The 24605-nt window shown below is 40.2% G+C and overlaps 1 protein-coding gene across 9 annotated transcripts in view; it reads left to right on the forward strand.

The window, feature by feature from the left end:
* The window catches only part of NALCN (sodium leak channel, non-selective), a 247179-nt gene that overhangs the window by 173999 nt on the left and 48575 nt on the right, over positions 1–24605 (forward strand). For all 9 annotated transcript variants that reach the window (XM_054847101.1, XM_054847129.1, XM_054847111.1 and 6 more), the window contains 3 exons: positions 5861–5997; positions 8289–8430; positions 24525–24598. In XM_054847101.1, coding sequence (XP_054703076.1) covers positions 5861–5997; positions 8289–8430; positions 24525–24598 — 353 coding nt within the window. The remainder of the gene's footprint in view (positions 1–5860; positions 5998–8288; positions 8431–24524; positions 24599–24605) is intronic.

The following is a 24605-nucleotide window of genomic DNA, read 5'->3' on the forward strand; positions in this document are numbered from 1 at the left end:
TCCATTGTTAATAGAATTACAAATGTAAATAATAGTAACTGAACAGGTGATTTGTGTTGAACTTTAAATCAAATGCAGGTACAAAAATGTTGATACAAATTGATGCCAAAGATGAGTGTGGGCTGCAAAAGCTTACCCATATGCGTATCTTCTTTTAGTACAGCTCATTCATGTCCAAAAATGTACCAGGTCTATACAATTGCAGAATAATAACAGAAAGGAAAATGTGGCTTCTTTAGTCTGCCTTTCTGATTTTTAATTGTTTAATTTACATGTCATTTAATGCTAATTACTTGGATTTTATTCAAAGCTCCTTTTGACAAGCCAAAGGTGATGGTAAATCTGAGAATTTGGGTAAGTAAAAAACTCTGGAAAACTGTTGGATGGGTGCTGGTATCAGTTTGTAGTGTCTTTCATCCCCATGCACTTTCATGCTCAGAGTGTTTGGTATTGGAGCACATAGCACGTCCTGCTAAGAGTGCAACACAGATATTGTATAGTCAGTTTATTCTTCAAACACAGGCCCTAAAGGAGGTTTGCAGTGAAAAATGTTGATGTATAGCAGTGCACTATAATGTACCAAACAATATTAATTTAAATCTATCCTGTAGTGAGACCCCCTGAACTTTCTTAAAAGGTTTGAACTTTTCAGTCACCATGAAATTATTCTGGGCATCCGGCCAGTTCCTAAATATACTGTGTGTACATCAGTAGCAAAGCTTTTAATTTTGAACATGATTGATCTCAGCCTGTTATGAAAACTGTCAACTAAAATGAAAGAGCTAGAGCATTGCAGTAAATTTTTCATAATCATTTAATTTCATTGAAATATTTACAGAGCGTTTAAGTGAATTTCGGATACACTTGCCTCACAGGCCATATGAAACTGCATCTTTCACGCTTTACATTTTGCGCATTACTGGCACTTCTTCCATGATCAGAATTAAATGAATGGAGACAAAACAAAAAGTTAGGAAGGGTAGGTCTTAGCCCTTTGGCTATGGTTAATTCTGTTTCTCCTTTGGCGTGTTCTTACCAATGTGTCAATGTATTAGAAATTCAATGACTGTGTTAAATTGGAGCTTTGGGTTTGGTTTGCCAAGAACATTACTTTCGAGGATGTTTCTGTCTCTAAATGCAAATTGGTGATATTAAGAGATACCTTAGTTAGCCCGTTGTACTGTTCAAGTGATCTTGTTCACTTTACCAGACCCCGGAGCACTTCCACGTTCCAGGCTGTCAGCTCCCACCAGGGTCCATAATGAGACCTCTGCACGTGCAGACACTTCTCACATCCTGCTTCTGTAGGAGGGGATGCAGGCTGGAGGGCAGGCGCGACACTGCCCTGCGCTCACCTCAAGATCTAAAGTGCACCGTGGCATGTCTCTTCTGGTGAACGTAGGCAGAGACGGTGGGAACGCAGCTCTCTAAATCGGGTCCTGCTGCTTGTCTCACTCCAATGCTTTAATGTTTTTTCGGCAACTCCACTCACTGCTAACAAAGAGGTTGCAGTATGCACTTTAAAAGAGCTCACCCTCACCTCACTCGCAGTGATTAATATCTGGGTTGCTATAGTACTACAATGTTTTAAGATAAAAAAATTAAGAACCACCATTTATTGCCTTACTCTCCTCTCCGGGTTCTACATAACACTGCATATACTGCGTGGCTAAGTACTGCAGTATAGCGTATTTTTTTTAATTTTTAAATGTCAGCACTTTCATTTCTGAAACACAGATGTGAAAGCTGTAGTAACTGACAGAGATGGGATGGTTTCTGAATAGTCACATGGTGTGGCTCTGTTGGCCTGGTGGGACCAGCGTGGTTACGTGGGAGATGCCAGGTTCCTGCCGGGAAGGCTGTTACCTCCAGCAGGGCAGCGATTGCTTTTCTGACCATCCCAGCACAATTGTCTGGCCACAGCCAGGGCACATCTGCATTAAAGAGCTAACCTTGCTCCTTGTTCTCACTGGTCATTACCTGCTGTCTCTTTGCCTTTACCCCAGTCTTCCAGTTTCACCACCATTTATGCTACGGTGTGTATTTAGGACAACCACTTGCAGGTTCTCTTCACTTTCAAGGGCTCAATCTTAATTATGCTAAAGCTGGTTTTGGCAATCACCTTTTTGTAAGGAAGCCTTGAAGTCACAAAGAAATTTACAGCTGCAGCTGTATTAAGTAGTATGAATGAGATCATCCTGCGTTAACGCCTGAGCTGCGCCGTGGGAGAGAATCAGTACAATGAAGCAGTTGCTGCTGCCGCCGCATTTACAGTGCGTGCAGTTCAGAGGGGTTTGCTTCAGAAGAGATTCGGTCTCACACTGGACTACGAGCCCCCTCACACGTGGGGTTTGAAGCCGCCCTAAGGACCAGTCTTTGGTTCTGATCCTTAAGTCATTCATTGGTTCTGATCCTTAAAGTCAGTCTCAGTGCCCAGAGTGTATTTGTGTGTAACCAAGGTGGAGCTTGGGGTTTTGTTTCCCCCAAGAAGAATCTGTTTTGCTTACCAACACAGCTCAGAAACTAAATCAGCAAACAGCAAGTGCTGACGATTGGGGGATTCACTTCAAACTGCTCCAAAGCAGATGGAGACATGGCCATAATGCCTTGCTGGGAGAAAAAACCCCACAAATATGCTTTCTTCACCAATAAGCCTGCCTTTCTCACAGCTGCCTTTTGTATTGATCTAAGGCAATTATGTGAACAGATCAGGGTCAGCTTGGATTTCAGGGACCCATATCTGAAAGTATTGTTCAAGGTACCATTGGAATCCCAAATGAAGATTTCCTCTCTGCCAGTCCTCACCGTTTATGTACTATTTGGATAAGTTCTTCTGGTCTAGGTTCAGAACAGACAGTTGTACTGTATGTATTGTGCCATTAAATCTGCCCCTGTAAACTCAAGCACTGTGGAAGTAGTGGAAGTAGTCATAATTTCCTTCTATGGCTTTACAGAAACCATTCCAGCAGCCACAAGAGAATTTAGCCAGGCCAGGCTGACAAAATGCTCCCAGTAGGCTCTTTGGAGCTGGAGATTGAGGGCCACACAGAGTAAATCAGAGCAGTGTGCATTTCCTTGCCAGTAGTAATAATAATAAATAAAATGAAAAATCATAGATAAAATGTCCTGATATTTTATTTTGGGTTTAACTGTTACTAGAAACACTCTGCATCATCATTGCCACATTTCAACATAATCTTGTACCCTTAAAAATATGTGTTTGTTATGCAGTAAAGAAAGTTGAAATGTAAAGGTTTTAAGCAACAATACAAAATAGGATGTATGTCATGTGGAGCAACAATTACACCCTAAGTGCATAGAGAAGAACTCAGTGAAGCTAAATGCCTTGTGCTCCCCAATATGTAATATTATCACAGCATGAGTAATTGGAGACATTCTGTAGAACTGCTTTGACTTTAGGTTATTTTAAAGCCTATCTTGAATCATTCTCCTGTTTGGATGGGGGATATTGCTGTCCCCTTGCTTACCTTTTGAACTATACGGTTTCCTGCTTCCAAGCTCTCCCTGATGTGTTCTGCACTGAGACTTCAGACAACGTTGCAGCCTATCATATGTTCTCTGTTCTATATAGACTGACTTCTGCGGACAGGAGTTCATAGCTGTAGGAGACATTGTTTGTCCATCCATATTTTTGCAATGATTTCTTATTAAAAAGCAAACCAGCAGAAGCTGGAAACTTTTTTCCCCTCTAAAAATTACCGCTCCCAAAGCATTTCAACAGTACAGTGTTGCAGAAAAACCCTGTTAGATTATCCAGTTCATTGCCTTGTCAGTGAGGGATTTCTTTCTGCAGTACTCTGGCGTTTCGAGGGTTCTGTCTAGTCTGAATTTGAAATGATAAGGCACTTCCCTCTGGAGACCTCTCTGAACACTCAGACATTTCCCTGTAAGGACAATAATCTTTATTCTCAGCCTAAGAATTCCCTTTCTTAATTTCACCCTCTCATTCCTATATTTGGGGTACTCTATTATGTTGTTGAAATAATTTGTTTTCAAATATTTCTTACATAAATTTACATCATCTCCCCTTACTTTATTCTCAGTTATGGTAGATGTAGTATAAATATTAGGCCCTTTCTCTCCTTTTTTCTCCCTTGCCCCAGTCAGTTTCTGTAGCTCTCCCCTGGTTTTCATGGCGCTCTCCTGCAATATTTTGGCTTGTCAGTGTGAGACTGGTATTTAGAAGTCAATGCATACCCAAGTGTGGTCTCTTCAAAGCAGCACACAGAGGAGCTGTGGATTTCTGTACCATTTTCTAAAACTATATAATGTGTAACCAACAGAAATTGGTTGTGAGCATAGCCCTTGGCTGATAATGTAATTGGTGCCCAGATTGGCCTTTTGATGCTGTATTGAAGTACAAGTTCTTGTTTAGTTTCTCCTGTTATTCTCGCTCTAGAATTTTTTCAGTCTGTTATTTCCTGCCCCGATTTCTAAATCTGTCCTTTTCCTTGTCCGCTGTGGTATTTGCAACTCTTCACATTTTAATATCAAGTGAATTTCATTAATGTCATAATTTCTTCCTTTTAAGGATCATTAATGAAGCAATTAAATAGGACTGGACATAATACAGATTTATGCCATATTCCCCTTCTATTCTGACTGAGTGCTTTACCATTAATCATTAGTCTTTGCGTGTAGCCCTTCAAACAGTTTTCAGCCACATGACAACTTATATCCAACCAAATATGAATTGATTTTCAGTTTCAGCTGTCCTATGGCTGGAAGTGGTAATGTTGCTGATAGCATGACAGTGCAGCTGAGCAGTTGTTCTTCTATAGCATGCTGTGGGAGCATGCGTTTCACTAGGCAGTGCAAATGAGAGTTAAAACTCCATCTGACTTCCTGGGCAATTGCCCCTAGTAAAAATCTATAGCTGATGTCTATCAGCTTTATTCCCTGCAGGTGGTGATGGTGAAAATCTGTTTTATAATGTAAGCTTCTAAGCCTGTGCTCACAAGCAGGTGGGAGAAGGAGAAGTGAAATAATCTCAGTTAGATGTATGCTTAATGAAATAGTATGCAATATGCATATCTTTTCAAATAAATGTAAAAATGAATTTCACTGATTCTTTTTGACTTGGTATTTCATTGCAATGGCACAACTGAATTGCTACATAAGGTTATCAGAATTCAGTTTTATCTTCTATCATTAGATTTAGCCATCATTTGTCCACATAGATAGATGTGTCTGCCTTTTCTGTACTTAGATGTGTGATATTCCATGGAATATCCGTGTTTGTGGATACTTAAAAATGCAACATTCATTATGTGATTTGTTGCAGCTCTGTATCAGAATTGCTGACGTAGATGGATTCTTTTGAGTCCTTTGTTATTACTTATAATATTCATCTAAATGTAATTTTCCTGTTATTTTCATGTTCTGAGAGCTGGATTCCTTTAAAATTGCTCCATTTTAAAATGCTATGTTCTGTCTGAATATGGAAGAGCTGTCAGCATATACAGAAAGATGTGCCTAATAAGGAAAGATCATGGGTGTTTATTTGCTTGATGAAGTGTTAGGGATCTGTGAAGAAAACATAGAAATAAGCATATTGAATAGAATACTAATATGCTTCATATTTTAAAATTAAAATTATTAGCAATCCTTCCATTTTATGACTTTCAATTAAAGGCATGGTATTGTTAGGTATTTGTCAGCTTCTAGCACAAGCAGACCAATAAATTGGTAAGTATCAAATTTACCCTCTGTAGTTCTTTGCTGCCATCTTCTGTTTCTTTAAACGATTGCCTTATTATTTGGATTCTGAAAGACAAGGCTGGGATATTACAGAGCAAAATTTCCCTTTCTGTCATTTTTTTCATTTCCTTGTTTTCAGCTAAAGCAAAGTGAAGCAAATGCAGATACAAAGGAGAAGCTTCCATTGCGTCTACGCATCTTTGAAAAATTTCCAAATAGGCCACAAATGGTGAAAATCTCCAAGCTTCCTTCAGATTTCACGGTTCCAAAAATAAGGTATTGAAATATTTCCCTTGCTAGTATGCTGTAAACTTGTCTGGTGCCAGGTAAGACCCAAAATATTTAACTGTTTTGTTTGTGGATTAGGTAGTTCAGAAAACCAGAAATGAAACAGAGTTAACATTGGCATCAAAAGGATGTGACATTTCGGTTTTACCTCATTTTTACTTTTGGAAAAAAAAAAATATCCTGCCACTCCTTTATAACACAGTCATGAAAGCAACTAGATTAACCGGAACCGATACAAGTACGATATGATTGAAAAGTGTGTTGTCGTTTCTTCACTCCCATTTGGATTTTAGATTCTTGACTGACATAGAAAACTAGCAGTCTAATCAATTCTCATGTAGCTTTTTAAAGATGTCAACTGGCAGCAAATCATTAGAGGGGATAACTCAGGCCATCCAATACCAGTTACTCTGCGATGACCTTGTCCCCTCTTTGTATTTGCATAGGTAACACTTTCCTGTAAAATTCACCTTAACAAAGGATCAGACCCTCAGTTGGCTATTAGATCATCAGTTACAGTCCAATTATTCTTGGCGTAGTCCCCAAAAAAATTTACAGAAATCCAGCGGCTGCCCTGGCACGTACAGGCTGCTAAGACTGCTGAAACAGTGCAGGCTGGCCAAACTAGTCCTCTGGCCATGCCCATTCCAGTGTCTCCACTGAGGACATGCTGGGAGAGAGGATTGTGTGAAAGCTGGCAGTCATTGTTCTGGGTCTCCTGAGGTTACATTTCTTTTGATTAAACTCACAGGGAAGCTAAGGCAACTGTTTTATCATAGAATCGTAGAATGGTTTGGGTTGGAAGGCACCTCAAAGACCATCTAGTTCCAACCCCCCTGCCATGGGCAGGGACACCCTCCACTAGACCACGTTGCCCAAAGCCCCATCCAACCTGGCCTTGAACACTTCCAGGGAGGGGGCATCCACAGCTTCTCTGGGCAACCTGTTCCAGTGCCTCACCACCCTCAAAGTACAGAATTTCTTTCTAACATCTAATCTAATCTAAACCTACCCTCCTTCAGCTTAAAGCAATTCCCCCTTGTCCTGTCACTACACTCCCTGATAAACAGTCCCTCTCCAGCTTTCCTGTAAGCCTTTCAGGTACTGGAAGGCTGCTATAAGGTCTCCCCGGAGCCTTCTCTTCTCCAGGCTGAACAATCCCAACTCTCTCAGCCTGTCCTCATAGGAGAGGTGCTCCAGCCCTCTGATCAGCTTCGTGGCCCTCCTCTGGACTCACTCCAACAGCTCCGTGTCTCTCCTGTACTGGGGCCCCCAGAGCTGGACACAGTACTCCAGGTGGGGTCTGAGCAGAGTAGAGGGGCAGGATCACCTCCCTCGACCTGATTTGACCTGTTTGTATCATCTTAGCTGAATGAAAGGAATAATGCTGGTCAGAAGGGTCAGGAAAAACAAACCTCAAGGAAACAGTCATAGATGTTTTGCTTTTAATATGAAAATACTGTTTGGTTATATATCAAGGCCATTCTTCTCCCAGTCTTAGCCTTTTTTGGTATTTCTTTCTAGCTGTGTTTTTCCCAGCATACTCTAGACTAATACATGATCATGCTAACTACTGAAACAGGCTTCAAACTATCACTAGCAAATCATATCTTTAAATCCGAAGCTATTGTATTATGTAGAACTGTCTCTCCAGATAAAAATTAGTTTGGACATAGTCAATTTACACTGAAAATAGAGCAACTTACTAAACTTAAAATACAGCAAGATAAATGTGTATTTCTTGTGAACAGAAATCCTTCTATGTTTTAAGAATGGTGTAGGTGAGGTGCAGAATTCCTGAAGCACCTTAATACTGTCATTTAAAGCAGTTAGATAAACAGATCTTGTTTGAAATCTTCAAGAATTTCTTGCAGAGAGTATGTTTGCTTTGGATTTTATCAGCGTTTGATTTACATTGAAGTAACAACTCCCTGTTTAATGAGCTCAAACGAGCCGAAAACTGCAAAAGGCACTTCAAATATTTAGCACTTTAGCTGGTAAATAAATGAATAAATAAATATTTAAAGGAACAAAATTATTTTATTTGAAACTGCATGCAGGCCACCCACCTCTCAGTTAAGTTATGGATTTCTTTAATAGATGAATTTAAGTTTTATTAGTTGTTTCGGTACTCTGTCCCTTTATACATCTACAGCCCAATACTTCTTCGTGGACTTTATCCCTCTTAGCACTAATGGGTTGGGACATGTCATAAAGAAAACCAAATATTCACTCTTCCTGGGGTTGTAATCCACTGATATCTTCTATTTGTTCTTAAGGGAAAGTTTTATGAAGCAGTTTATTGATCGCCAGCAGCAAGATACCAGCTGTTTGCTGCGAAGACTTCCTTCAGCATCTTCTTCCTCATGTGACCACTCTAAAAGATCAGCAATTGAAGAAAATAAATATATTGATCAAAAGGTAAATCGAGTATAGGGCAGTATATGTCTGTCTTTGAGTATTGAGAGGAAAGACCTCAGATTATTCAGTTTGTCAAACTACATAAAAGTGAACACAAGCTAGGATGACTGAACACAGGCTAAAAGGCTATATTTAATTTAGCCTAAAACAGACATCACAGCAGATCGTCATTTGGTTTAAATTTTTCTGTCTCCTTTGACTTCAAAATTCAGGATTTGATACATAATTTTGTTTAATGCACCCATTTTATGAAGCTATTTTTTTAAGTAATCTTGCTATTAATGACTGAGAATCTAGTGGAAAATTAAAGTTTGAGAGTATCACATTGGATTTTTGAGTGCCTTGATACTGTTACAGCATTGAAAATGCACTTCACTGAAACAAGGTCTCTGTGTAATCACCAGAGATGAGTAAAAATTTCAGAATTATTCTAGTTTTTTAGAGGACATTAACCTCTCTATAGGCCTGGGAATCACTAGAAAACAGATGCTGAACACATATATTTAATACCCATTGTGCTAAATGCTGCTAGTCTCCCAGCTGAAGTGGCATGGATAGTTGGATTTGAAAAATATCACGGCTGCTTGGAATGATGCTGATGATTAGCATAAGTAAATGTGTGTGACTTGTAGCACCTTGCAAAACTGCAGGGGCAGAAAAAATCTTCATGTGCATCATGGAAGATACTGATTTCCCAGATTTCTAGAGGCATCTACATTGATACCACTTCTTGATCACTTGTAATATTGTGTAACTTATTAGTGACATTTTAACAGACAAACGTCCTTTCAGTATGCATAACAGAGGGTTCATATCCTGTTTGTAAATACATTTTAAGTTACAGAATCACAGAGAAGGAAAAGAAGGAGGGTATGTATTGTAGTTACACAGTATAACTCTGGCTTTCCTAGTGCGCGATTTGCAACTGTAACTCAGGACAGCATTCATGCAGGCAGGAAGCAAAGCTGGGGAAACAATACTCTTCTGATAATGAATGAAAAGAGGCAATTTGCGAACTACTGTTAATATCCATCCCTATTTCAGTGCAAGAACCCATTCCTGTGGCCAGTGTATTCTATGGCATCAGTAAGCCAAAGCTGAACAGCATGGCCTGAGAGGAGCTCTGTGGTAAAATATTATTTATCACACAAGAAAGGCCATAGGAAGGAATCAAGCCTAAATGGACATCATCTACTCTAACAAGCACAGAAGAAAAATTGGATAAGTTATTAAATGACAGGCCTAGGGGTCAGCAGAACGATGCCAAATATCACTAATGATGGATCTCAAACACTGTGCCAGGGAAATCAGAGTACGTTTCTACCATGTAATGAAGAGATGAACAGAGACCTTAAGCTTGTCCCAGCCACACAGCTAAGTCCACAGTATGCAACACAGAGCTGTGCAATGATTCAGTAGATCTGTTTACATGAATATAGTTTAGGTATGTTAAATTGCAATCTTAATTCCTTCTGCCTGCTGTTCACAAAAGTGAATCATTATTGTGTTTGAAGATAGTTGAATACATAGCACAGTTCATTCGATGAAATCTTGCAATATGAAAACAGAATGCTGCATTCTTTACAAATTTTCACTTCTTTCCAAGAGCAAATATGCATGGTCTGACTTTCATGTTTGAATTTAAATAAGTGTTTGCAAATTGGTTTTGCACTATTCAACCTGCTTTAAGAACATACTTTTGGATTCCCATGCCTCAAGGGTAGAATCAATGATGAGTAATATTTCTGATAAATGTGGCTTAAAACAAGGTATTTACACATTCCTATTAAGAAGGAGAAAGCACTAGGAAGGATTTTGTGAAAGTAATTACTCTGGCTTTCTATAGTTACAGTTGCCAAGGCAACCTCACTTTTGTATGAACAAATCTTCTTTAAAATATCTTAACCTTAAAACAAGCTTGGAATGACTGGTTGCACTTGAATATAAACCTTACATGCATACTTTACTTTTCTTTGTAAAAAGAGAAACCTGACCAAATATTTTACTAATCCCAGTGCCTAGTAGGATGGATTCCCACTGCTCCTGATAGCAGTGCAATGGCTTCAGAAACTTTTCACATCTTTTTGTCATTGTAGTTGATGAAAACAATAGGGTGGAATCAAAAGATGAGATTCTGCTGGCAGATTTGGCTCTGTCCTTCCTTTGTGGTGCCTGAACTTTTGTGTGGCTGGTTCCTCCAGTTTCTCCTGGACTTATATCCATGTTGCTGTGTTCCACACCTGCTGATGTGATAGCAAGTACTGAATACATACATTCCCTTATTTCCACTTCAGCAACACTCTTTTTTTTTCTTTCTCTAAAAATCTGCCACTATATGATATATATATATATATGGTGTTGGTTTTGTGTTCAAAATCAATCATCTGACCCATAATTTGTAATGATTGATAAAGCCGATCGGGTTTTGTTCTCTTATATAATAGGTTTAGTAAGTCTTTTCAGTATTATCATTACCTGCTTCCTTGAAAAGATATTTTAAGTTGTAAAAGGGGAGTAGATTTTCATTCCATTCTTTCTTTTTTTAAGGTATTTTACCTTCTTGAAATTGAAAAATTATTTATTTGTATATATTGCCATAACCATGATGACAATCAGTTTGAAATTATTTTCATCTATGCCAAATCAAAGAACAGCTTTGGAAAACAGATTTCTCTGCTATACTCCTTTTTTCTAGTCAAGTCTGTGAGTTTCAGAAGTTTTTCTAACTCTTCCAAATTTCTTAACCATTATCAAAGTAATAAACTAACCAAACACTGATAGATACCTAAATGGCCTTTACCTTTTATACACCTCCTAAGAGTTCTGTCTCAATGTGTGGGATCTGAGTGGGTGTGTGGAGACAGACTGCCATGGTCATTCTTCTACATCCAGTGCCAGCAACACCTGGGCTATCTCAGTGATGGCTGCTTGATAGGCAGCTTAGCGTGAAGCTTTGGTTGTTTGTGATTATCTGTAACTTTGTGTGTAGAACCGAGATTCTCTGAACTTAACACTGCTGGAAATGCAGGATGATCATTTTTTTGCTCTCTGCTTGAGTTCCTGCTGAGCAAATTTTCTTAAATCCATTGATCTTGCCACAGACCACCACTGCGTGCTGAGCTAGTCTATCCTGATGTGGTCTGCAGGCCATGAGTTGAAGAGCTCTGAGTCTAATTAGAGAAACTGGGACTGTCCAGGTTGGTGAGGATACCCCCGTTGTAGTAAAAAGTACCATTAAGATAGTTGCAGGTGATAGAAGGAAGACTGCTCAGAAAAAGTGCAAGTATAAGTAGACAGTGCTGTTATAAAATTAATGGAAAAAGTATCTGAGGAAAGAGTTAAAAAATGGAAAGAGGGAGTTATGGTATTAAATGAACACTGTAGATGTGGGACAAGAGGAGTTTTAGAGACAGAGAGAGAAGTGGTTTTTTACACTCCCACATTTGTATGAAAATTATTGACAGTATGCTGGGAATTTCCTTAGCTAACCAATATTTCAGTAAATTCTTGGACAGGAGAACTGGATGAAATATGGAAACAAAATTTTTTGTGTGACTTGGTGGATGAGAAGAAAATAAGTTGGCAGAAAATAAGGACATCTTACTGTAGTGGCTCTCACAAGAGCCTGAGGGATAGTCACAGTAATTTTCAGGGGACAAAGAACTAAACGAGCTGTAGCATTTACAACAAATCAGGTGACCAGTAAAATATAGCTGAGTTGGCCCTGGCTTCGTAACTTCAAGACTAGAATCAGAGGAGCACAGAAACACCTTAGAATGCTTTTCTAGGAGAGACACATTTAGCAAGCCCTTTGGAAAATTATTGTGAGGAGGACACTCCTGAACTGGCTACTTGTCTTTGGCCACACAACACAGCACATTGCTGTTAAATTAAAGTTCAAAACGGACAGGATCATGAGATGAACTTTGAAAATGCCTGTGGCTCAATATGTAGCGATACCCGTGTGCATGTTTGCAGCAGTGGCATAGCAGGAGTGAATTACAAAACAAAGCAAAAGAGCTTTAATATATCCATGTATTTTATATTCAGACTTTGAGCATCTCCCATTTAATTGAAGGAATATAAACAAGCCAGCTCCCTTATTTCTGCATTTGTAAGATTAATTGGATAGTAGCAAACATATTTTCTCTTTTGTGTCTTCTTTATCATCCTGTTTCCTTTCTATTTCCTTTCACATGTGAGTTTTGTTTTTAGCTCTGCAGCAGTGAAGTTAGTAGTCGTTCCTTTTTCCTGTGGGAGCAAGATCCATCATTAAGGTCTAGCTCCTGTGAAAGCTCGACCTCCCATGCCATATGCCTCTCCCATTGATTTCCTACTTAGAGCAGAATGTACTTGTATGATGGAAGGTCATGGTCAGAAAGTGAGAGTTGATCTCAGAGGCCAGAGCTACTACCATGGAGGACTATGAATATTAAGCAGCAGACCTCACACTGGATTCTGCAGCCTTTGAGGAGTCAGAGCACCGAGGTCATATGTTCATGATGACCTGTGTTGCCTTGCAGGTGGGCTGCTGAGCTTTGCACCTGCTTTTTTCAGGCTATTTGCCTTCATTTCCAGATATGATCCTGTTGATATCCATTAAAGTCAGATGGGATGGAACACAAGCATCAACCCAAGTATGACCAATCTGATAGCCTTCTATGATGGCATGACCAGCTGGGTGGATGAAGGGAGAGCAGTGGATGTTGTATACCTTGACTTCAGCAAGGCTTTTGATACCATCTCTCATAACATCCTTGTTAGCAAGCTTAGGAAGCGTGGGTTGGATGAGGGGTCAGTGAGGTGGGTGGGGAACTGTCTGAATGGCAGAGCCCAGAGGGTTGTGATAAGCGGTGCAGAGTCTAGTTGGAGGCCTGTAGCTAGTGGTGTGCCCCAAGGGTCAGTGCTTGGTCCAGTCTTATTCAACATGTTCATCAATGACCTGGACAAGAGGACAGAGTGTACCCTCAGCAAATTTGCTGGTGATACTAAGCTGGGAGGTGTGGCCGACACACTGGAAGGCTGCGCTGCCGTTCAGTGAGATCTTGACAGACTAGAGAACTGGGCAAAGAGGAACCATATGAAATTCAGTACAGGCAAGTGTAGGGTCCTACACCTAGGGAAGAACAACCCCAGACACCAGTACAGGCTAGGGGTTGATCCACGGGGAAGCAGCTCTGCGGAGAAGGACCTGGGAGTCCTGGTGGACAGCAAGCTCTCCATGAGCCAGTAATGTGCCCTTGTGGCCAAGAAGGCCAATGATGTCCTGGGGTGGCCAGCTGTTCGAGGGAGGTTATACTCCCCCTCTACTCTGCCCTGGTGAGGCCACATCTGGAATATTGTGTCCAGTTCTGGGCTCCCCAGTTCAAGAAAGACAGGGAACTACTGGAATGAGTCCAGCGGAGGGCTACGAGGATGATTAAGGGACTTGAGCATCTCTGTTATGAGGAAAGGCTGAGAGAGTTGGGTCTGTTTAGCCTGGGAAAGAGAAGACTGAGAGGGGATCTTCATAACGCTTATAATTATTGTGGTGGATTGACCCTGGCTGGAGGCCAGGTGCCCACCAGAGCTGCTCTCTCACTCCCCTCATTCACTAGACAGGGGAGAAAAGGTATAACAAAACGCTTGTGGGTCGAGATAAGGACAGGGAGAGATCACTCACTAGTTGTTGTCACGAGCAAAACAGACCGAACTTAGAGAGGGAATTCATCTAATTTATTACTAGGCAAAACAGAGTAGAGGAATGAGAAAATAAAATCAACTCTTAAAACACCTCCCCCCACCCCTCCCATCTTCCCGGGCTCAACTTCACTCCCGGCTTCAACCTTCCCCCCCCTCAGAGGCACAGGGGGACGGGGAGTGGGGGTTACGGTCAGTTCATCTCACAGTGTTTCTGCCGCTTCTTCATCCTCAGGGGGAGGACTCCTCTCATCGTTCCCCTGCTCCAGCATGGAGTCCCTCTCACGGGGTGCAGACCTTCAGGAGCAAACTGCTCCAGCGTGGGGTCCCCCACGAGGTCACAAGTCCTGCCAGCAAACCTGCCCTGGCATGGGCTCCCCTCTTCACGGGTCCACCGGTCCGGCCTGGAACTTGCTCCAGCGTGGGCTTCCCACAGGCCACAGCCTCCTTCAGGTGCCTCCACCTGCTCCGGCGTGGGGTCCTCCATGGGCTGCAGGTGGAATCTCTACACCCCCTCATCCTTCCTCCATGGGCTGCAGGGGGACAGCCTGCTTCACCATGGCCTTCACCATGGGCTGCAGGGGAATCCCTGCTCCGGCGCCTGGAGCACCTCCTCCCCCTCCATCTGCACTGACCTTGGTGTCTGCAGAGTTTCTTACATCTTCTCACTCCTCTCTCTGGCTGCAAAAGCTCTCTCTAACTTTTTCTTCTTCTTAAATATGTTATCACAGAGGCGCTGATAGGCTTGGCCTTGGCCAGCGGTGGGCCCGTCTTGGAGCCAGCTGGCATTGGCTCTATCAGACACAGGGGAAGCTTCTAGCAGCTTCTTACAGAAGCCACCCCTGTAGCCCCCCCGCTACCAAAACCTTGCCATGCAAACCCAACACAACTATCTAAAGGGTGGATGTCAAGGGGAAGGGGCTAGACTCCTCTCAATGGTGCCCAGTGACAGGACAAGGGGCAATGGGCACAATCTGGAACACAGGAAGTTCCATCTGAACATGAAAAAAACTTCTTCACTGTGAGGCTGACTGAGCACTGGAACAGGCTGCCCAGAGAGGTTGTGGAGTCTCCTTCTCTGGAGACATTCAAAACCCACCTGGACACCATCCTGTGCAACCTGCTGTAGATGATCCTGCTTTAGCAGGGGGTTTGGACTAGATGATCTCTAGAGGTCCCTTCCAACCTCTACCAATCTGTGAATAAGCCTCATTCTGGAAGAGCCTCAGCACTTTCTTGGAGATCAACACTCTTTGGTTTACATAGAAATCATTATCTCTTGACACCTCAGGGAAAGTTTATTATTTTATCTGTTTACAATTTCACACACAAATTCAACACACAAGATTGCCCACAACTTCTAATGCATGTTTGGTTAACATCATAGATAGTGAGCTGCTGAGACATGCCACCTATTCTTGATAAGATGTTGTTTAATCTGGCAATTTGTTTCGGCATGTCTTTTTCTGATCTGTGCTCAGCTTCTTTCATTAACTATTCTGTTTCTTGCAAAAGAACCAAGTATATTCTGAGAGTATCCTGAAAGGGCTTTTCTTGCAAAAATAGCATTTCAGCTTTTCTAACGCATAGCTTTTAGTATTGAAGACAGTGTCCCAAGATACCCTTCAGAAAATCATCAGGCATGAAGACATACTCATAAATTTATTTGTATTTTTTCCTTTTTAGAAAAGAATCAAGGGTGGAATATTTATTCATAAATTGCCATTTCCAGAATTTCTGCTTCTTATTGTAATAAACTTATGTCCCAAGTGAATCGAACTTTTCTGAACTTTATTTTGGACATTTTATTGTGCAAAGCAGAATTTTGGCACAAAAAGTACAATATCATTCTGTTATGTTCCTGACTGTTCTTTAAGAAATTTGAAAGAATAATTTTATCACATTAATTTTGAATATAGCAGAAACTAATGAAGTGCAATTACACTTGAACTCCAAGTAGAAAAGATTATTTATTTTTAGACACTAATAAATACTGCATTTTTTCCTGAAGTAATTCTTGCAGAACTTTGTGCATAAATATCAACAAAAATCATTCAAACTTTATCTTAATCTCCCTTTACTGAGTATCTGAGTAGAACTCTGTCCTACAATTTCAGTTTCTGTATACCGCTTGTTAATTAAACACACACAAGTGCTTCAGTCTTACCTATTTATGTCATTTGCAGGATATTGCCAAAATCTATCTAGCTATAACATTCAGAAAAGTCATTAAAACAATCTACCTTCTGGAATGTGAATGGCTCATGAATCCAGCATTTTCTTGCTCATTACAGTCTTGATTTTCAAAGATTATTTTTGTCCCACGTCTGTTCTCATCAGATCTTTCTAATGAAGTTAATATATGTAAATGCAGTGATGTGTTTCAGGTTTTCTGAAAATTAATCAGGAGACTTATTTGTCTATTTTGCATTTTTTAAAGATTTTGTTTATTTTCAGATAAAATGGGTATGTAACGATGTCCCTTAACAATGTCCCTATGTCCTTTTGTCTAAATAATCAATTTATAGAAAAAGACACTTTCTCATTAAGTATTTTACTACATACACATTTCGGCTGGTAATGTTATCATTTCTGACCATGTTTGCCTTCAGAGCAGAGAAGGCAGAACTGCAATAGTAACAAGACTCTGTTCTCGTTATGGTCTGTCTCTGGCTTCTGATGATTTTAAATTACTTTGTCACTCTTGCCTCTACATAGTATGTTCAAAATTCTGCCTGGAAAAGACCAATTTTCAATTACATTCTGAGAGAAAGGAGGCTGGGGACTGGATATTTTGCCATTTTCAAGAAGTACGATAATTCAGCACTTCTTTCTGGCGTTAGCGTTCTACCTCATCAGTTTTGTGCTAAAAGCTTTCAAGGGTTTGATACAAAGGCTGTGAAGATGCATTAAAACTGTTTTTTCAATCAAACAAAATACAGACTTGGCAAAATTTTTAGGGCTGCTGTATTTTAACAGAAAAGAGCGTGAATTAGTTTGGAATGGAGAGGCAACAAGGGTCTGGCTTACAGGAAAGCCTTTCTGTTCGAGCCTTGTACTCTCCCTTTCCTTCCTCCTGCCGAGGAATCCAGATCTCCTTCTCAAAGCCTTTTGGTCTCCCTCACCCACTCACAGGAGTCATTCACAAGAACTGATAAAATATAGTCATGATCACTTTTTTCTAGGGGAGGGCATTATACGCATGTGCTTGTACAACCAGGAGTAAGGTTATTCCTTGTTCCCCCAACCCAAGTTACCTCCCACTTGAAACTCACAGTCACTGTCAGTCTTCTTCCATTCCCAGTCCAGCCCAGCCTGGAAGTCCTTTCTTCCCTAAAGCCTCAAGATCCCCAACCCAAGGTGTAGAGTGGAGCCTTCTCCTCCACTGCTGTGCTCCCAGCAGAATGTATTACAACCCCACATCAGCTTGGCCAGGTGTCCTCACTTCCTCACTGCTGTTGGCTGCCATGAGTAATCTACCCAGCCCTCTTTACTAGCTTTTCCCATGGTCTCCCTGGCTCCTGCATAGAGTAAAGATAGAAAACAAAAGAAAACAAACCTATCCAAGGTCACATCTTCCAAAATGATCAGCGGGCTGGAGCACCTCTCCTATGAAGACGGGCTGAGAGAGTTGGGGTTGTTCAGCCTGGAGAAGAGAAGGCTCCAGGGAGACCTTATTACAGCCTTCCAGTAATTAAAGGGGGCTTATAAGACGGGGACAAACTTTTTAGTAGGCCCTGTAGTGATAGGACAAGGAGTAATGGTTTTAAACTAAAGGAGAGTAGATTCAGACTAGATACAAGGAAGAATTTTTTTACAATGAGGGTGGTGAAACACCGTTAACAGGTTGCCTAGACAGGTTGTAGATGCCCCATCCCTCTTTCCTTGAATGGAACCATTCAAGCAGAGGTTGGACAGGGCTCTGAGCAACCTGATCTAGTTGAAGATGTCCTGGCTCATTGCAGGGGGGTTGGACTAGATGACCTTTAATGGTCCCTTCCAACCCAGTTGGAACTACTGACTCAAGTGTGGGAAAACGCAACTGTAGTATGACAAGACATAAAAGAGAGGGATTTTTCTCCCTCCCTAGAGGTGCTCCCCCATGTGTCTAAGATGGACTATTATCATCCCCTTTAAGTCTTTGGGGGGTTTATGAGTATGCTAATATTAGCCTTGTCCATATTCTCAGACTTAATTGAAAAAGGTTTTTGGTTATGAGAGGACACGTAGATTTTCCAGACCAGTAGTCAGCTAATTAGAAGAACATGGCTTTCCTTAAGAGACAGGCAGCAATCAAGGGCTACAAAAGGAATTAAGGCTATTTCAGGTCAATGGCTCCCAAGAGTTAAGGAGATTATGACCACTTCTCATTCTAGACATCTGATCAAAGGGGACAGCCTTTGACTCCTTGTGGCACTTATCTAATGCTAGACCACTTTCTTGACTGTTGAGCGAGCCTGTTTCTTATATGGGACAACCTTGCCAAGGGCCAGATTTTCAAAGTCCAAACGAAAATAGTTAGTTCTACTTTGAGAGAGGGAAATGGATTAGGTGATCTCTAGAGGTCCCTTGTAATTCATCCTTTATGATTCTGTAGGCATTAAGCAAAGTTCTCAAAAGAGCTTAAGAAATTCCCCACTGATTTCTATAGGATTTAGTCACTCAACCTGCTTAAATTCTTTTGAACATAGGTACCTACCAACAACTTGCAGTCTGGCCTTCCATCACTCTTCATATTTTTGTCACATTCATTTTGTCACATTCATGTTGTTGAACAAATAATAATGTTTGCATTTGAGAGACTACACAGCAAACTCCTGTGGGCCAAAAACATCCTATATTTAATAGAATGGTCAAGCTCTGAAGAGATTCTGCCCAAATATTTCCTCGTTGTTTCTTAAAAATCACTCTGATATATTGCTTATTGCACTGACTCTTCATATTTTCCCTAGAAGCTGCACGTGTTTAAATAACAATATAGTACCTAACAATCTGTTCATTCTGCAAGTCTACATAAACCATCAATTGGCATCCAACAAATTCCAAACTGAAACAGAAGCTTTGGATGATTTTTTTTTCCTTGCTTGGAATTTCTGGCATGGTACAGAAGACTATTCCCATATGGTCCTGCAGTTGCTTATAAAAGATTGCTATCAATAGCACTAAGCTACAATTCCCAGTTTTCGTATAACACTTTAGAAATTGCATTAGAAAAATATATCCCATGCACTTTTATTTTTCCATTTCAGAGGTTTAGATCTCCTTATTTACTTATGACCTTGCCTCACCTTATGTTGCAGAACACCCACCAACACTTGTCTCTTCTGCCAGCTCTGCAGTGGTCTGATTCAAAAACAATACACTATATCAACACAGTTTTACCTGTTGATAGCGTACAATTCTCTGTCAAATTCAAGCTGAAAACAATTGCTTTATGCAGTGCTTGCTGGGGTTTGTGCACTGCACACATGTCACTAGCAAAATATATCAAAACCTTGACAATGAATAGTATTTCTCAAAACTTAAAACTACTGAGCCACATCTTAGCTGTTATGACTTGGCACAGATCCCCCCAAAGTCAGCAGTGCTGTGCCAATACACCAAGGCTGTAGGACTGATCCACAGTCATTAGCTGTCATCTAGCAAAGGTACAGTCCAGTGTTGCTTTGCTTTTAATCTTATGCCAAAGATATTTTTTCCCAGGGTAAAAAGCCTGGAATTTTTAAATATACTACTAAATAACTTTATTTATTTGCAATTTATTATAATATAATTTATTATAATATGATTTTATAATAATTTTATTTATTTATTTAAAATATCTGCAGTACCTTTTCAAAGCAGTGGATGGCACTTGCAGAGCAACAATGTTCTGTGATTTAGCTTCTTTTACAACAGTTACAGTAGTTTATTGCTTGTCCTCGTCGTTTTGGATACATGGGATTTCACAGGATGTAGCATTCAGATCGAGTTCACACTGACTAGCCTGAGTCGTTTTGTCTGCCTGAAGTCTGTCCTGCCAACAGCAGCAGTGAAGGGTGCCAGCACTTGTGGGTGAAGCACTACCTGCAGATTCCCTAATCCTGTGTCTACAGGCACATCTGTGTAAATAAACTCAAAGGAATGTGAGAACCAGGACATGAGTTTTATTCATGGTTTCATACAAGCACATGCTTTCCATCTAAAACCTTTTCATCCAGGAAATATTATCGGTAATTTGCTGACCTGACACAGCTGTTCCTTACAGATTAAAGTAACCTGCAGGAGTTCTTTAAAATGTGTTGTTGAAAACATATTTAACGGTAATCAGATGCTGTTAGGTGATTTCAGGACAGTGTCTTACGTTAAAAAATAATGCTCTATAGCAGAAAGCTATATGGCACTGTTATTTCTGCACTGAGTGTACTTCTATGCTGCATAAAGAAGTAAATAAATAAATAATGGCTAATAAAGATACACTGAGGGTGTCCTCACAGTACATCGCAAGCTGTAATAAAAAACCCAGCAGGCTAAACAGATATACCCTAAAATAACCTCAGCAGAGTATACCGTACTTATTTAATTCCACATCATCATATCGAGTAATGTCTTTTGTACATTAACATTGCTAATAATTTCCTCTGCAACATTCAAGAACTCGGCAGGTATCGCAAGTTTTAATTGCCAGCCTCCTTCTACACCAGCATGTGGCATCTAGACATTATTAAACAAAATACTGATCATCACCTCCATTTTCTGTTTGTACAGTTCCACTGCATTTGCCCGATGTGCTATGCAAATTTGGAACATTAAATGGGAAGCAGTTTGGTTTATTTATCTAATAGAGAAATAAGGACATATATTTTTAAAGTTTATAGTAATGTTTGATTTTCTTCAACACACGTATTGACATGTGCACGTTGCTATTTGACTGCTTGCTAACTCGTTTAAATATGAGCAATGGATCAATCGTGCATATCTAAAAATATGCTCTTGATTGCTTCTTCTGGATATTTCAAATTTACGATAAATTCACCAGGGTTCTGGTGAAGCAGGAACTCCTAAGTCCTAAAGAGCAATGACGACCATCATCTTCAAAAGCTGTAATCCTTGGAAGTGCCAGGATTGTATTATCAGTTCCATTTTGGACCACTGAGATCCCTAGGCACTAAAGTATAGGATCATGTTTGTGTATTCCTGGATTAAAGGACTGGATACCTGCTTCAGTCTAAATTCTATCACAATGCAGAGGGAGAGGGAGACAGGATGGTAACAAATCTTCAAAACTTCACCTAAGCCTCAGTCCATGCTTAGATCATGGTCAGGATCAAGGACATACTGCCTAAGCTACAAGTTTCACAGCTAGTCCTTCTGAAAAAAAGTGCAAGAAAAGTAAATGCACTCTTTGCACAAATAGTCTGGTGCAACATCTCGTGTTCTAGTCCCTTTCCCCATTCCCATTAGGCATTCATTTGTTTCAGCATCACTGAGTAAAATTCATTAACAGCTTTGGGAGTAAGAACTAGAACAGTCCTTTCTCCCCCATCTCAGTGGCTCCAGACATGGGCTCCTTCCTACTGCTTCACTTCGTCTCTCTGGCTCTGGGGATGTTGTGCCTCTGGCTGTGCCATGGCCAAATACCAGAGTGCGATGCTGTCCTTGCAAATCTCCAGCAGACAACTAGGGTGTTCATTGAAGGCATCAAAACCAGGGGGTCAGACAATTTCCAGCTGAGGCATGCAAGAGATTTAGCAGTTATGCTTTTATGCAAAACACATGCCGCTGCCTCCTTCTTTGTTAGTCTTGCTACACTACCTAGGAGGAGGATTCAGCAGTCCCTGCTAGACGAATGTGCCAGATGGAAGTAGCCCTTGGCCTAGACCTGCTAGCAGCTTTTTTTTGAGATGCTTTTCTTCCTTGCTGGAACTAGGTGGTTTAACGCTTGGCTTGGGGAAGCACTGAATGTATCAGTACAAGCACCCAACTTCCCTGTAAAGTCTTTGAAAAGAAGTAGACTCCTCATTCCTGCTTTGCCAGGGCACTTTCCCTTGTTGACGACCTGGGTGAATTTCCCTGCTTGGGCCACACGCTTAATGCCGAGGTGTTTTAACACCTATTTTAAACACCAAAATTTTTAAACACCAAAAAAAGAGGTGGTCTGTGCCAGATAAGGAGCTGTAGATGATTTCAGGAAAAATTATTATTATTATTATTATTATTATTATTATTATTATTCAGCTTTTTTTCTGAGCAAAAAATGGAAATTTGGAAGGAAATCAATGCTTCCTGTGGATGAAATCTTTTCAATTTCTGAGTTGTTAACAAGCAAAGAACTGTTACTAGAAAGAAATGGACATAACACACTAGTAGGCAGCACACTTTTTTTCCCTGATGTTTGATGTCAGTGCAATTATTCTAAAGCAATTATTTATAACAGGAAAAAACTGAAACAAACCAGATGTTTCTCCACCTTCATTATTCCCATAAGTTTGATGTTCCTAGTTGACCCCTAAAAAAATTATTAGCTAACACCTTGCAAAAGGATAAAAACTCCTATGGTTTGGAGATTTCTTTCTGCAATCCTCGTAAAGGGAAAAATCAGTTATCTGGGATTTCACTGACATTAATTTTACTGACATTAGAAGAAAAAAAGATGTGAAACAGTTGCCATTGCTTTCACCATTGTCAGTTATATCTAAATCCATAATAAGGTACCATGCTGATAAATCCACTAAACCTGTGCTGAGGTACTGCAAATGAGTTAAAACCTACACAAATATACTTCAATATATGAAATATTTACCCCTACACAGTATTTAATATAATGGTATATCTCATACTGTGATTTTCAGTTTATTTTGACATTAATTATATGCAGGTAATGGAACAAATTTTTGTTTTGTATTCAACTATACAATTCCATTACTATTTTTTTAATCTTACCTGAAATTCCCATACTTTGTTTTCCAAACTACATTCTGAAGTGTTGCATACTTTATTTCAGTTTTCAAGTTGCAGGGTTTTTTAAGGAACCCACAGAATCTCAAAATCGTGGTGTTTTCAAATCATTTATGTTCTTACTTCCACAGGCTGTACAGAGACAGGTTAGGACTTGAGAAAGGTTAAAGGAGCCACACTTGAAAAGGCAAGTGGTAGGAAAGAGTTTATAGCTTGCCGTTACAGGTCTGCCTTAAAAAGCAGTAGCCATTTTATTAAGGACAGACAGTATAATTAACAAGTTTTAAGGTATTTTCTAGGCTTCTGTTTTTCTCCAGAGTAAGACATCTTATGGTGAATCAGAGTCAATCTGAGTCTTGAGAGAAGTTATAGCAAAATTATTTGTCTGGTGACTCAGGATTTGAGGTAGTGTTCTAGAAATCTTTTACTTACATCCTTAGGTCAGACACAGATCAGTTAAACAAATCTGATATTTATAATGAATAGTTTTAAAGCCATGTGCTTAAAAATTCCATTTCAGATTGATCAAAAAACAGGGCACACGTTGCTAGAAGCTCCCAAATCTCTCTCAACCATTTGCTTTAAGATAATGATCTCCAAACAGTTGACAGAATTCAGTCTTACAAGGTGCCAGAGTCGTTCTTTTTAACACAGGTGCAATTCCTCAGGTAAATTCTTCAGCTGTGATTTGTTCCTTGACTTGCCATGTTTGTTACTACTTGCTTAGGAATTAAGTGCTTGTTTTTTCTTGTATCCCAGTCCTTTCATTTAATGTCCAGGAAGGCCTGTTCACAAGAATATGCTTAAAACACTGTTCATGACCAGAGGCAAACACAAGCACATTTCGCTCACCACATTTTTTTCTCTACATCGGGGGAAAAAAAAAAAGATAGTGAAGATGGCAAGGGCAAGAACAGGCGAGCAGGCCTGGTTTCAGGAGAAACAGGAGACCTACTTTCACGGCACCTAACTCAAGGCACTGACATGAGACATCCAAGCTTTGTCAGCTGGCTCTTCTGTGTAGTCAAGGCATCTTCAGGGTATGATCCAGCCTAGTCAAAATCCGAAGTGGAGGAGGAGTAGCAAAGATCAAGACAAAGGTGTGACTTTGCCAACTGGAGAAGAAATCTGTAGTAAAGGGAATAATATTACTGCAAGTCAACAAAACTGTCTGCTGCTTTGCACCCAGAACTAGGTAAGGATTGGGATAGGGAGGCCAAAAGCTGCAAGATAAGGCTAGGATCTTACGCATTCCTCAAGGAATTTGCTCTGTGTGACCATTTTGATCTTTTCTACCACCCTTTTCCTGGAAAAGGACACCCATGCCACAAACTGTGAAAAAATAGTTTTATGATAGAGAAGATTATGTGCTTAATTTTACGTACACTCAGCCTCATAATGTTTCATTGGTCTGTCAGATACACATGCTATATTTTACAGCAATTAAAAAGTACACTGTCTTTTTCTTAATTTTATAGCTCCGTAAATCTGTTTTCAGCATCAGAGCAAGAAACCTTCTAGAAAAAGAGACAGCAATCAATAAAATTCTAAGGTAAGAG

The sequence above is a fragment of the Grus americana genome, chromosome 1 (assembly GCF_028858705.1).
Source record: "Grus americana isolate bGruAme1 chromosome 1, bGruAme1.mat, whole genome shotgun sequence".
Lineage (NCBI taxonomy): Eukaryota > Metazoa > Chordata > Aves > Gruiformes > Gruidae > Grus > Grus americana.